This window comes from Saccostrea echinata, unplaced genomic scaffold (genome assembly GCF_033153115.1).
Source record: "Saccostrea echinata isolate AGI-Se365-2 ecotype Australia unplaced genomic scaffold, CSIRO_AGI_Sech_v1 ptg000011l, whole genome shotgun sequence".
NCBI lineage: Eukaryota > Metazoa > Mollusca > Bivalvia > Ostreida > Ostreidae > Saccostrea > Saccostrea echinata.
The window spans coordinates 1737501-1752971 of NW_026889760.1; the positions used below are offsets into that span (position 1 = coordinate 1737501).

The following is a 15471-nucleotide window of genomic DNA, read 5'->3' on the forward strand; positions in this document are numbered from 1 at the left end:
TAAATCTGTTGTCTGTGAAATGTCAATTTCCAACATCTAATTAATTCCGAAGCATACCAAAATTTTAAATAGTGTAATTTTGAAAAACTAAATGCCATTTATTTTATTGAGCAAGTCTGCACTCGATTTTTTTCTCACGGTCTACTTTAATGAAACAAGAACCTATTCTGATAAGCAAAGGCTTAGAGTGATTATAAAGGCAGATGAACAGGCTGATGGACAGAAAAGCCAGTACCATATAATAACGCATGTAAAAGACTAATATAAAAAAGTGTATGTTACAGTGCTGGTGAAAACATACAAAAAAGGAAGAGAATTATAGGAATATATTACGTATTTATAAATCAGATCAAGAATTCATTACAACCTATTGATAAATGTATTGTTCCAGTATATCTTTTAGTGTTATATACATTGTTTTTGCTTCTAGTTCTGTTGAAGGATGGTAATTGTCACAAATGACATCAAGAGCTTCCTTAGTGTTTTTATCCAGGTCATTTTCAAAGCAGCATTGGTCCTTAAGGAACTGAAACTTTTCATCGTTAACATTGATTTGATGAATGTAATTTCGGCACTGTGGATTGCCTGAAATAAAATGACATAATTATTAAATAACAACATGTTTTTCCATATAAAATACATTTCATACCATACCATACCAATTTCAACTGAACTCCATGTGAAAGTATTATTTTAATACCTCATCAGCAGTGGAAATAAACCCATTCAATAAAATACCAGAGAGAAACTACTGGAGAGAAAGAATGTTGACACTCTATTTTGAAACCCTCATCAAGAGCATGGTACAACAATCTCAACAATAATTTCCACTTTATACACTTGAAAATTAATTTAGTTTTAATGGGAAAACCCCAAAATTATTATATTAAATTATTTTCATTATTTCATGTCAATTATCAACATTAATTTACATACTTTTAAATGAGACTGGATGTTTATACACTGTCAGAAGAATTAAATGAGTAAATCACTGCACACAGAACATCTCAGTAGAAGTCATAAATGCATAATCATAATATAAATCATAATGCAGTGTTTGAGTGACAGCCTAAAAATCAATGCCTCTATTATCCGCGTATGAAATTTTGTGTCTAAAATTGGCGCCCTTTCCCTTAAATTGTGACCTCTCTCTCTCTTTCTGTGTGTGTGTGTGAGAGAGAGAGAGGGTGGGTGTGATATTTGTTGTTGTTCTTCTCTGTCAATGCACTTTTCCCAAACTGTATTGTGCAATTTTTATGTATTCTAAAAAATTACATACATGAAATTAACTGACCTAACATTTCTGGAACATGATAAAGGAGTTCTGGAATCCCAGGAACAACATCGCCTGTTTTTTGCTTCCTGATTCTATGGTAATTCCATGCCAATTTCACCTCCTCCAATTCTTTCCTGATAATTTGCATGTAACAATATTGAACTAATGTTCTGAAATAAAACATGGTTACATTAGTTTTTGGGGCTTCAAAACTAAATGCACTGGTTAAGAAACATTCAATAAAAGATCACGAATTTTCTTTAATGATGAAACCACACCTTCTAGGGTTATAGATTAACATAGTACATGTAATTGGGCAAAACCACATAACAACAGAGGATATTCACAAATAAATTTTGACATGGCAAAATACATGTACAGTATATGCATGTACTGTTCACCACAGGTATTCTCTTTGGTCAAAATGGCTAGTATTTAGAATAAGGAATTTGACAATCTAAATACACATACAATTAACTGAATTGGTAAGATACAAGTGTACAATGCCTTGAATAATGTTGCAGTTTGTAACAGCCTGAATATTATACACATTCCATTATTGCAAGCAATCAAGGGTTACCGTTGAAGGTCAATGATTTCTAATGTACACAAATTTCAATGTTACCCCCACTGACATGCAATATTTAAACATTTTCATATGAAAACAGTTGGATTTCTTTGGAAAAAAGGGAGAGAATTGTAAAATATCCAGTTAATGGAAACATTCATGGATGAACAGCCAGCCTACATTGTTGTTGTTTTTCTTCTATGTCAAAAGCAAACTTACATATGCAGTTTTTCCCCGATTGTAAAATGGCCATCCTTTTCCAATTCCTGAAAACAATAACAAATTTTTAAAGAAAAAAAAATGGAAAACAAAAAAAACAAAAAGAAAACAACATCGGATTTCTTACATAAAATGATAGAAATCTCATATTTAACCCTAAAATGATGTATCCATCGATCTGTACATTTCCCTCGTAAAATTCCCCACCATCTCTCAATCCTCTTAAAAAATAAAAAATTGAAAATTAAAGTTAAAAATTAAAGATAATTAAAGAGTCATACTGATAAACTTCATTATAAGTCCACATCCATTTTATTTTTTTTAAAAAGGACAATATTTTCAAGATCAAACTCAGTAATTATCAATATTTAAATATTTTACAGCATGCAAATTCATCTTTTGTGTCTCACAATTACAAAACTTAAACTGTCTGTACATATGAGTAAAACAATATTTAAAAGTATTCTACCTTAAAAAGGAAAACAAAAAATTGAAACCATTTATGAAAAATAAAACCAAACCTTAATACTTGAATCAGAAAATTTGGCCCAGAACGCTCCTGACACACAGAGAGAATAATGTTTACTGTGATACAGACTCAATAAACAAAAACTAAATCTATGAACTCAGACAGACATGAAAAACATGCTGCCTTCCTTTGCACATTCATTCATGACAAACTTTAGGATAATTGTATTTAATTTTAAATAACCTCTGACCCTGCATCATAACTTTTACATTTTTCCTTGCTTCTCCTACCCATACATGCAGTCACTTAGTTTCCCTGCTGGGTGCCTAGTAGTAGAGAGGATTATAAATGCAGCTTCATTTCATTTCCACCCTATAGCCAGAATCTTTGACTGTAGGACCGTAACTATAAATATTTTTGGTAGATGCTTCCATGATCATTCTAAACATACACTCAGATTGGATGGTATGTGGCAAATAGTAAAGATTTACAAATAGTTAATGCACATTCACTACTAGTATATGACCCTAACACCAGAACCCCTGACTCTGGGGCAATAAATTTCACCACTTTGATAGAGACTCCCTTCCTTATCCTATCCATGTACTTAATTTGCCCAATAGATACCAAGAAGTGGAGAAGAATATTTTTATATTCACTATATGACCAATGTGCCCCACCCAAACACACAAACCCCCATTCCTGGGGCCAAAATTTCAGACTTTAATTAGAGGCCTCCTTGTTCATCATAACAATGTAGTAGTTTCTCTGCTAGATGCCATGGAGTAGAGAAGAAGATTTAAAATCATGCATCAATTTCTACAACTTTTTATCCAAAATCTCAGCTCCATTGGGGTTGGAGATAATGAATTCCAGAACTTATATTCCTTTTCCTCTATAGATGTTACCCACCAACTCTAGTGGAGATTGGCTCAATAATTACAGAGGATAAGTTCAGCATGTAAAAATTGATAATGGACAACAGACAAAGACCAATGGCAATAGGTCACCTAAGTGAATCAGATGACCTAAAAATGCAAGAAAGACATGGGTATATTTTGAAAGAAAAATCTATAAACCTGATTATGTGTTGATTTGCCATAAATAAAGGCTTTTTTGCAGAAAGAATCTTCATCATCTTCTCTTAAGAAGTTCTGGATGGCTGCTACAGTCCCATTCTCTGTTCCTTTTTAATAAAAAGTAAAGTATCATTTTTTTAAGGAATTATTTCACATTTATCTTAAATAAAAGGCTGCTGTGTCAGGGACCCTTTCACAAAATGGTGTAGACTTTGGCTTAATTTATTCTGACTCAGGTAAGTGAATATTCATACAGGCCTAAGTTGCGTTTCTGAAAGCGACTCGTTTGGGTTTCAATGCCTTAAACTGTGTTCCTCTCTGCTGAATACAAACCTTGCATACATCATACTTTATTTTGTTTGGAGGCTATGATTATATGTGAGAATTCAATTTTCCAAATTAAGGTACCTTTACACATGGTAAATATATAATAAAATGTGTATATCATTATGTTGGTTCAGTATATATATATACTTGAGAGTAAAATTCAATTCATTCCTTTTTTTTAATTAAGTGATACTACATTTTCAGAGAAAACACAGAGGATCCCCAAACAGAAGTGGAGGTTGAAAAAACAAAGTACTGTAATAGCACTTGAACACATTGCAGCAGAAAAGGAAGCACAATTAAGGAAGCAATGCATAAAAATGATTTTCACTGGTTATGTTATATTGAATTTATTATTGAATTGATAGCACGGTTTTGACCCTCACAATGTAGGTTTATCAGGAGAGTGTCAGTTTTGACAACCTGGGACAAACCCTAGCACTACACCTAATCAAGACAGTTTGTTGCACAAAAGCATGAAACAAAATTAACCAAATGTTTGTGCTGCAAAGTTTAAAACAGCAGAAGGCAATATTTATTAAATCAGAAATCTAAATATATAAAAGAAATAAAACTAACCTGCATCACCCCTTACAATATGTGGATATCCTGAAAAAAAGAGGTAAATGATCATTTTGTTTTAAAAATCATCAAACATTTCAATAAAATTGGAAAGGTCATCTTTATCATAACAATATGAAACACAAATGAGTATTTATCTGCTTTTACCTATAAACTTTTGAAAGAAATTCCATTAGCACTTACAATTACATTCCATTTTTTTTAGGAGAACATTAAAGCATTACCATTAACTTGTTCTAATGTGTTTATAAAATATGCTGCAATTTTCTTTGGGTTTTTATTACTGATTCCTGCTTCGCACCAAAGCACGTAGCGAGAAAACCTAATAAGAAAAGGAAATAAATGAACATTTATCTAAAAATCCTGAAGTGGTTCAAAAGTTAATCTGAGAAAATTACAATCACTTGTTGTATACAAGATTCATAGTGTTTCATAAATGTTTTCCTAAAACAAAAGGCTTTAAAAAAAAAACAATTTACCCATCAATACAGCCACTGATGTGTATTCCGTATGGACTCAACTTATCATACTGGTCTAGAAAAAGAAGATTTATCCCACATTAATATTTCTTGAAATACTGTTTAACATAGATCACAGGCTACAGGTTGCCACTGCAGTTTTCTTTTTTTAAAGTTCTTTTATCTTTATATATAGAAAGATAAATTAGCAAGCCAATTGGCCACTTCTTGTCTGGCCTCTCCACCATAACAAACAATGTTATGTGCCTGCTTGCTTAAGGATACAAGATATTTAAGGAATCACTGTCTAGTTAGTAGAGTATGCCAGGGCATCAACGATAGTGGGAAACGTGGGATAATTTGCATAATGGGCGAAGCCCGTTATGCATAAATTATCCCACGTTTCCCACTATCGTTGATGTCCCTGGCATACTCTACTAACTAGACAGTGATTCTTTATATTTCCATTTCATAGTGAAATAAGATTGTGAATTTAGATTTTAAAAGTGTAGACTAATAGATTTGAATTACACGAGGCCTCACATGTCAATTTCAATAGTCCCCGCCCACTGACGTCAAACACAAAGACAGTCGCACGAGAATTACATGCATATTAGGCCTTCTTACCTCCTGACCTTTCGCTTGGTGAAATTTGCATTCCGGTGGAATGATCAAGAAATCAACTCTCCTAACTTTCAGAGTTATCACAGAGAAAACAAATAGAAATGGAAATATTTATCTTTTTACCCTTAAAAATAAGTAGCATCTACCTGCATATATATCAATCATTTTCATCTATAATTAAGGATGAGCATATGTTTCAGTATACCATTGTTAATTGACAAAAGTATCATCTTAGACCATCTTTGTCTCAGAGGGCTTTCATCATGTACACTGTGCAATCCAGCCAACTAATATAATTAATTTACAATGACCATCAATCATGCATCCAGAGATCAAAAATTACAATCCTCCATCTTCAATACAGCCAAACACGAAATATCCTTAATGTTTACTTTTAAGGCACTTGATCAACATGTATGTTTAAGAAAATAGGTTGGGTGAGGGGCAAAGAGAGAAAAAAAATAAGAAAAATTGTCTTGGGCTAATTTGATATTTACCTATATGCCATATCCAATTTGGACCTAAAAAACAAAATGGCAAGACTTTGAAATCACATCGACTACATAAAACCCCTCCATTTAATGTTGTATAGTCATATGCTAAAAAAAACTAAAAATCAGAACTTGTCTCCCTTACATTTACCATAAAGAAAATGTTCAAAGCATAATAAAGTGCACAAACACACACACAAGACACATACCTACCCTACCTCACACACCCTATCTCTCACACACACACATGTAGTTAAATTTAACCTTTACTGAGGTACTGCCTTCTTTTAAGTTTATTGCCTTTCCTTCTGGACATTCCTTTAGGGTCTAAAGTGGTCATTATTTCTCGTACCAGTTTTCTGAAAGTCCAAATATTTTAAAGTGGATACATTTATTATCATTAAATAACTTATTTAACATATGCAGATAGTATAATACCCCATCCCCTCCATCCACACTATCCTGTTTGTACTTGCACCTTAAACTTAATGAATAGCAAGCATTCTGAGAGTACTGCACAAGCAAGAAAATTCTGATGAGAATACATGTATTTGTAAATTTGTTTTCATCTAGAATTATTCTGAGAATTAAACCATACAGAAATTTCCTTCTCTATTGGAGGAAGGTCTTAGTTCCTAAGGAATGAAACTACACATAGTTTCATGCAAACTACCTTTTTTTTCATTTGCACATTCTATCAGTTATTTTGAAATTATATAATATATGAGGACTGATGTGAACTGTGGAAATGACAAAGAAGGAAAAGGTCTTTTCAAATATCTTCACTATAATTTAAACCATTATAATAATGTAAGAATAACACAAATGCTTAAATGTATACCTGGTAATTGGAAAATGTGTACTGCATGTGCATTACCTGGTTGTACTGTGCGAACACATAAAAATCCAATTTAATTAGAAAGAAAATAATTATTTCACTTAATGTTTTCTCAAGAATAAATTCCTTGAATTCATTGAATTGCAATATTGAATATAAATTTTAAATGATCATGAGCATCATGTCTATTTGAAGGATAAACCTGATTGGGAAAATGAGAAGTTCCAAATACATGTATTTAAATAACTTCATCATATGTTTCTCATTAGGTAGTGACACATCAAGTTTCAAACCAATTATCCACACCATGTCAAGTAAAAATTGTGGAAAAACAAATTAGGGATTAAAAACAGCTAGTATGTATGTAAACAACAAATATAAATTACCTTCGAACAATGTATCCATAAATAAATCTCAATCTAAAGAACACATCGGATACACTTCTATCTGGCTTTAGAGACATTTCAAGCTGCAATTAAAATCTGTGAAATTATTTCATAAAAATTGATTTTTTTCATTTTAAAAGGTAAAATAATGCTTTGAAGTGACTAAATTTTAATAATTTAATAATATTTAATTGCAGTTCCATAACTAATCACACAATTTTCTAAATAAAATTACTGAAAATGATTTAACTTTTACCTGCTTTTACTGAGCAATTCAAGAATTCAAAGAAAAAATACATGTCATTCAAGCATCAAACTTATTTGTTGGGGGGAGGGGGGTTATGATAAATACTGTATATTATTCATGCCAAAGTAAATGTTTACGAAATAATCAATATTTACAAATTACAGACCATGTACTATCATATATTAGCATGCATATTATGAAAGTTATCAAATTGCTATAAGACATAAAAGTTACCAGTATAGCTTGTAAAATATCATCAAAATTTGTAAGTTGCGCAGATCCTCTCCTGTTGTTTAAGTGTAACTTGGGAATAACTTTCCTCTTTAGATACTCAACACTGTAATAAAAATGATCCAACAGGAACAGATCTTTTAATTTTAATACACTGTAATACATGAACAATATTATAATGCATTCAAAATTTCCTGAAATTTATTTATTTATTGGCATGGTTTTTTTTTATCAAATATAAAGGATCTGCATGTAATTCAGTGTTGAAACAATTCAATATTATATTAAAATGGTTTAATTCCTTCATGCAAAACATTTCTTGCATAGCTACATTTAGAAATTCAACAAATATTTCAAATTGTACTTGTCCAAAAATATATTAAAAGTAGAAAGTCTGGGAAAAGAATTACCTGTAATGTTGATTATGTTTTGTTTTCAATAAAATGGCAATTTCTTTATGTGGCAAACCAAGTCTATGATAAAACTCAATATACGATTTTAAATCTGCAATAAATTGTACATAAAATTATTGGTAAGTTCTTAAATTGCTGTTTGTTGTTTATATACATGTATATAGTTAATACCACATTTTTCTCTTAAGAATTCAACATGGCATAATCATTAATTGGTAATGAAATATTATAAAGGAAAACAATAGTTTCAAAATGTTACCTTCATTCATTGTCAATATTTTCTTATTTCTAATATGAAACTTAGAGAGAAGATCCTGAAAAAAAAAAAAAAAACTTTAAAAGAGCTGTACATCAGTTGACAGTTTTTGCATCAAATGCAGCAGATATCTATATTCAGATGCACACTGATAAACCAACTGCATTTCAAGAATATATATATATATATATATATATATATATATATATATATATATATATATATATATATATATATATATATATATATATATATATATATATAAATTAAACTTCCATGTAAATTAGTTGAATCTGATTTGTCGAGAAACATCTGTTAAAAAACACCATTGCCCGCTGAATAATGAAGCCACGCCCTCCAGCGCAGCAAGTCAACATTGCTTGACAACGGGTGATATTCCAAAAAATATGGACTGCTCAGAATTTATGCTTGCAAGGTTTAATGTAATATGTATGTGTATAAAACATTCAGTATAATATAATAAATGTTGAGTGTAACATTAAAAATTTTCACCCCTCGAAAACCACCATCAACCTCGGCTGCGCCTCGGTCGAAAATGGTTTTCTTGGGGTGAAAATTTTCAATGTTACACTCAACTACATGCAACATTTATATAATAACCAATTTCAAGTCCTACACAAACCATATTCATTAAGATAATATTTTTAATGACACACAAATATTACAGGGCACAAACACAATTACAACAAGACCACAGTCAAGCTAAGCATTCTCTCATGCAAAAATTTAGAAATGTTGTTCAAATGTGTTCTATATATTTTCTAATATAAACCTACTAAAAAGCAAAAACATTTCTCTCTTTTTGAAATTTTGAACTGGTTAAGAGGTCACATTTTTTAGGTCACAATGATCATCAGACAAGCTTATTGATTGACTGATACATTGTTTCTTAAAACACTGTTCATACTTTTTAAAGTTATAAACTGCAATGTTAAAATTTCATCGGGATATGAAATTTGTTGTTATATGAACAAATCTTCTGAGAAGACCTTCATGTTTCACAGGATTTGACCGACCAAGTTTATATCTCGGTGAACTTTTTAACAATTGTATTTATTTATTATGTGAATAAAGTTAAATCATTGGTTCTTTGTGTTCGCTTGTTAACTCAGACATATATACCCAATATCTGATATCTTAAATAATTCACCCATAACTATGGATATGAATAGGGCTTGACTTATAAGATTGCTAAAGAGGTATACAAAGTGAAATGATTTTAAGTGCTGGGATTTTTTTTTTAATTTTGCCAACAAGCATTTTGTATGCTTGTAATACATAAGTAACACACCCATATACAGTTGAACTTTGATATCTCGAACTCCGATATCTCGAATACCATGGATATGTCGAAGTGATGTGGAAGTCCTAACCACATGGTCTTTAAGTATTTTATCCTTGATATCTCGAATCCTCGGATATCTCGAATTTTGTTCTCAGGCTCATCAGGTTCGAGATAACGAAGTTTGACAGTACATACAATCAGCAATGATATACTCCATTGCAATGAAATAATAATAATTTGCATTATGAAAGACACAATGATATTTACAATAAATTTAATAACAAATGTAATGGAAGTTACTTGTTATGCAAAAGGAGCGGCCAAATTACCACCCCCGATGAAATACTCCAGTTAATGATACTAAAATCCAAATGATTACAAAAAGTATTTCAATGCTGCAGATATATAAGTAATAATTGTAATGTAAATGGAGCGGCCACATTACCGCCCCCGATAAAACACTCCAATTACAACACTAAACTGTTCATGAATACAAAATGTTTTTCAATGTTACATGTCTATAAATGTAATGCAAATATAATGCAGCAGCCACATTACTGCCCCCAATAAAACAATATAAACATTTAAAACTGTTACTAGAGGAATACATATTTCAAAGGTACCGGTATATACATGAAGAGGGATTTTTTTTTTACGTCTGTTACAAACAGGGTTTATATGATTTGCGTTTATATGCAATATCAATGCACAAATTTGCTGTAGTTATCAATGCAAAATAATGCCTTTTATTTGTCCTCTTCTTGAGTTTGTGAGACTACAAATACTGTCGGAAAAAGTTACTGTGACAGTTTTATTTACCTCAAAGATTGTTTGAACAGTTGTTAATCCATCTATACCAAAATATACATCACATCCAGACATGTGCACAGCAACTGTATACAACTTGTCTTTTTCTAAAGTAACACTGTTTGCAAAAATAAATGAAAATTCACACTCCTCAGTCAACTCTTCACGTATTTTTTCCTTAAGGAGAATATTTTCATCACAAGATAATGACACTTCAACTAAAAGTGAGACATTGTAGTTTCCATACAAAATGATGCCATGAAATTGTATATTTCTATTTACAGAAAACACAAGTCTATCACCATTCAATTCATCACACTTCCAAGTATTGCTTGGACTTTTTGAAAAAAATCTAATGATCCTAATGTCCTCCTCTGACACACAAGCACGAGATTGAAAAGCTGGACCAACTGTGTCCTTACAAACACTCAATGAATTCAAATACAACATAACTTTCATTGCAAAATCATCACTAATTATGTTTCTATAAACAACATTTTCAATAAAAAAAGTAGCAGACATTCTACCAAACCTGATATTTGGAACAATTTTCCTCCAAGTTTCTGAAACGTTTCTGCATTCTGAATTCATCCACTTTACTATCAACAAAAATAACTTCTCTTCATGAATACATAATGTATTTCGTTCAAGCAGCAAATTAATCAAATCTACAGGATACTGAAAAAACATTTCATTTGCAGGACTATTTGATAAAATGTCTCTGGCAAATTTGTCAATGTATAACAATGATGATAGCACAACATTTTTCAAACCAAATTTGTGTGCAATATGTAAAACAAGCAAAGCTTTATCAAAACATATGGATTGTTGAAGAAAATCTAAACATTTCTCAGACAAATCTGAAACCATGTAAAATTGAGCTGCCTGTAACATATCTTCAACATTCTCAAAAGATAAATCAATCTCATGTTGGTACAGAAATTCTATCACAGATCTTGTTTGTGAAGGCAAGAAATCATGGCAAATAACTGTCCTTTTTGATTGCTTGGGGTCCCAGTTTTCATTTAAACATGTTCTAAACCAATCGCTGCCCAATATGAGCACTGTCCTGTGTGCATCCATGATACTTCCATCTGATAAGGAAATTTCTAAATCACACAGCTCTTGCTGATGGAAGGCTTTAACAAGTTTTTCACCAAGTCTTGCCATTACAGCTGTGATAAAAGTCAAGATATTCCTTTAGTCTAAATAAATGTCATTTGTTTTTGTATGTCTGTTTCGAGCAGTAGTTATAACTCTGTGTGTGTGTGTGTGGGGGGGGGGGGGGGGAGGGGGGTGAGGGAGGGTGTGTTTGTGTGTGTTATTGGACAGTTCTTTGGCAATAGAATGCCAAACTGAAAATACCATATTTAGAATGAAATGAGATGTGACAAACATTGGAGTTTTTTGTTTAATGGTGTACACTTAAATAACTTGCTAGTAAAAAAGTTTGAGTCAACCATGACATTTTCAAAAAAAAAAGACCTGTGTATAAAACAAAAACAAGGCCCGAGCCTTGTTTACATAACTAACAATTGTGATCACTGCTTCTTGGTTGTAACTTGCAACTTACTTTTGAATTTAGGTTGACCATTAGTCTAGAAATACCAATATCAATACTTAAAAGAAAGGAAAAATAACATTTTAATACTTCCACTTCAAATCGCAATCAGGCCCCTTTCAGTTGTTCCATCAGCACATGTTTTCTCTTTTTCAAAATACTGAGGCATTTACCTGTCTCAATTTGTCATTGAGCAAATATGTTACCAGTTTCATAAATACTGTATTTATTGCAGAGTTAGATCTGCAAATTTTTCAAATAATCTTCTACCTTCATAACATGAATTCTTGCAATTTTTCAAAGCACACCAATATTTCGCTCACATTTTAGAATTTCAAGAACTAGGTCAAAAAAAAAGAAGTATTCTGAAATGAACTGTAGAGGGGTATATTTACTTAATACTAAGTTCCCCATGTACATGCATTAACAGTATTTGTGACTGACCTCCAGTATTAATGTAATGTACTCCTCATCAAGGCCTCAAGTAGGTTTCTTCGCAAAGTTTGCTAAATGGATCCTCTATGAAGCTAAAAGTACATGTATATATTTATATATGGTAATTAAGTGGTTACAAGAAGCAAGATCATTGTTTAAATGCTGGACAAAAAAATTAAATAATTTTCTTTAACCAGACCCTCACCCCATATCTCTCAATTGAACTGTAATGTGATGACTGTTGATTTAAATTTAATTATCAAAAACTTTATATTTGCTCATTTGTAATTGTTCACTTAAAATAATATTTATTTCTTTTGTTTATTCATTAAGAGAATCAATTACAAATAAAGTCCCATGTACAATGTGCAATTTTCTGGCTCTACCACCCCCCCCCCCTCCTACAACAACTTTATGATTTTCAAAATATATGACATCTCATCTCTTCTAAGTTACTCACCCCCTCCCCCCACCAATAACTTTATGAATTTCAAAATACATCTGTCAACATCTCATCTCTCAGTGAGAATTTACCAAAACAAAATTGGAGAGAAACTTAATGTTGTTTTACTTCAGAGGTTCTTATGACAACTGTCAAAAATATACAATGCACATGCATTTCTTTCTAAAATCAACTTTGTTCTTTCAGATATTAATGAATGGCGTATTACAAATCACTTCCTACATCTTGATTGCAAAATATTTAAATAACAAGTTTAAAATAGATGTTTGGTTTTGACATAGTCTCTAAAAAGGAAAGAAAAAATAATATATATACATAGAAGGATGAAGCCTCCCCCCATCCCGTGCACACTCACCCCCAAAACAACTTGATTCTAAATGTCACATAAAATAAAATATGCCTTCATGTTCAAAATTGCATATAAAATAAAAGAGTCTGCGCATTTATTTTAATTGTATACAATTTATAATTCGAATTTCCTTGATGAAAAACTGCAGAATGCCTTTGAGTGTTGGAATGCTGTTCATACAATTTATTCAAAAGAAAAATCACATAAAATAAATATTTACAACATCAAACTAAGGTATTCATTAAGATTTACAAGGGAAAAATCACCTACACTTACCTTACAAACCGGGAGGCTGGAACCTAATACACATTTTAGCGGTACTGTTTTTCAATGTTAGGGAAGCAGTTATATATTACGATACTAAAGTGAATGTTATTTTTTGAATAGCTTAATAAAGCTATAAAGCTTGATAAAGCTATATGTAGCTTTTTCTTGCTATACACCTAAAACAAGAAATAGTGCTGCTTGATTCTGGTTTATATCATTCGTGAACATTTAGAAATCATCAACCCTAAAAGACATATAGTCTCTATAATATTTTATAAATCTATTTGGTATAAAAAAAAATGACTTTAAGAGAAAATAAGATTAATAGTTATGAATGTTAATTGAGATTCAACATGTTCAATACAAAATGAAGATTTCACTCGAATTTCCTCGATCATGAGAGACTCGCTTCAGTTTTGGGAGAAAGTAAAATAACTGCACAAACTGAGGTATAACTTACATCAAAAAACAAGAATTCTTCTCATTTAATGAGAGTTAGTTACATTAAAACAAACAACAAAGAATATTATTGATATATTACTTACATCAAACGTAATGATCACGACTCAGACCTACATCAATTTGAATGTAATGACCACACCGCATCCGCGTCCTTAGAAATCTTGGCCAAATCTCGATCTCTTGAAATCTTGGCCGGCCAAATCTCGATCTTTTGAAATCTTGGCCGTTCATCTCGTAGAAGCTTGGGAATTAATGATCGAGGTCACCCGAAATCTTGGCAATGTACAGGGTCGAGGGTGTACATGGCCAGGGTTATCATGGCCAGGCCTATACGGCCAGGGTACGCGAGCAAAATGGCCAGGCTAGGCTATGTATGGTAGAGGGTTATGGGGAACATGGCCACGCCAAGACATTATTATGCAAGACCAGGTTGAACATGGCCAGCCAGGATAGCTAATCGTCGAATGCAAGATGCATGATAATATACATGGCCAGGGTGAAGATGGCCAGGCCATGTTTAGAAGCGTGGGATAGGCATGGTGCGAACATGGCTAGGCCAGGGTAGTACATGGCCGGGCTAGGCTGTGTATGGTCGGGGTAAACATGACTAGATGGGATGGCCATGCTGCAAACATGGATCGGCCAGGTTGTATACTATGGAAAGCCATAGGGGACCCCCAGGGTCAGGGTCTATATAATCTATAGTTTTAACCCTGGCCACCCATGATTTCTACCCTGGCCTTCCCATCTTTGAAGCCATAGGGGACCCCCAGGGTCAGGGTCTATATAATCTATAGTTTTAACCCTGGCCACCCATGATTTCTACCCTGGCCTTCCCATGTTTGCATCATGGACACCCCACGCTTTCTCATCATGGCCTAGCCGTATACAACCTGGCCGATCCATGTTTGCAGCATGGCCATCCCATCTAGTCATGTTTACCCCGACCATACACAGCCTAGCCCGGCCATGTACTACCCTGGCCTAGCCATGTTCGCACCATGCCTATCCCACGCTTCTAAACATGGCCTGGCCATTTTCACCCTAGCCATGTATATTATCATGCATCTTGCATTCGACGATTAGCTATCCTGGCTGGCCATGTTCAACCTGGTCTTGCATAATAATGTCTTGGCGTGGCCATGTTCCCCATAACCCTCTACCATACATAGCCTAGCCTGGCCATTTTGCTCGCGTACCCTGGCCGTATAGGCCTGGCCATGATAACCCTGGCCATGTACACCCTCGACCCTGTACATTGCCAAGATTTCGGGTGACCTCGATCATTAATTCCCAAGCTTCTACGAGATGAACGGCCAAGATTTCAAAAGATCGAGATTTGGCCGGCCAAGATTTC

General features: G+C 32.8%; 1 protein-coding gene across 1 annotated transcript; it reads right to left on the bottom strand.

Moving 5' to 3' along the window:
- Window positions 1-10496: 10496 nt before the first annotated feature.
- LOC133184908 (BTB/POZ domain-containing protein 1-like) lies at window positions 10497-11747 on the bottom strand. Its single transcript, XM_061319978.1, has one exon. It carries the CDS (start codon window positions 11745-11747, stop codon window positions 10497-10499), a length of 1251 nt encoding a protein of 416 aa, XP_061175962.1.
- Between the last annotated feature and the right edge of the window lie 3724 nt (window positions 11748-15471).

What these genes read in the sequence shown, in the direction of transcription:
- LOC133184908 (XM_061319978.1), bottom strand. Translation starts at nt 11,747, where the DNA reads ATGGCAAGACTTGGTGAAAAACTTGTTAAAGCCTTCCATCAGCAAGAG.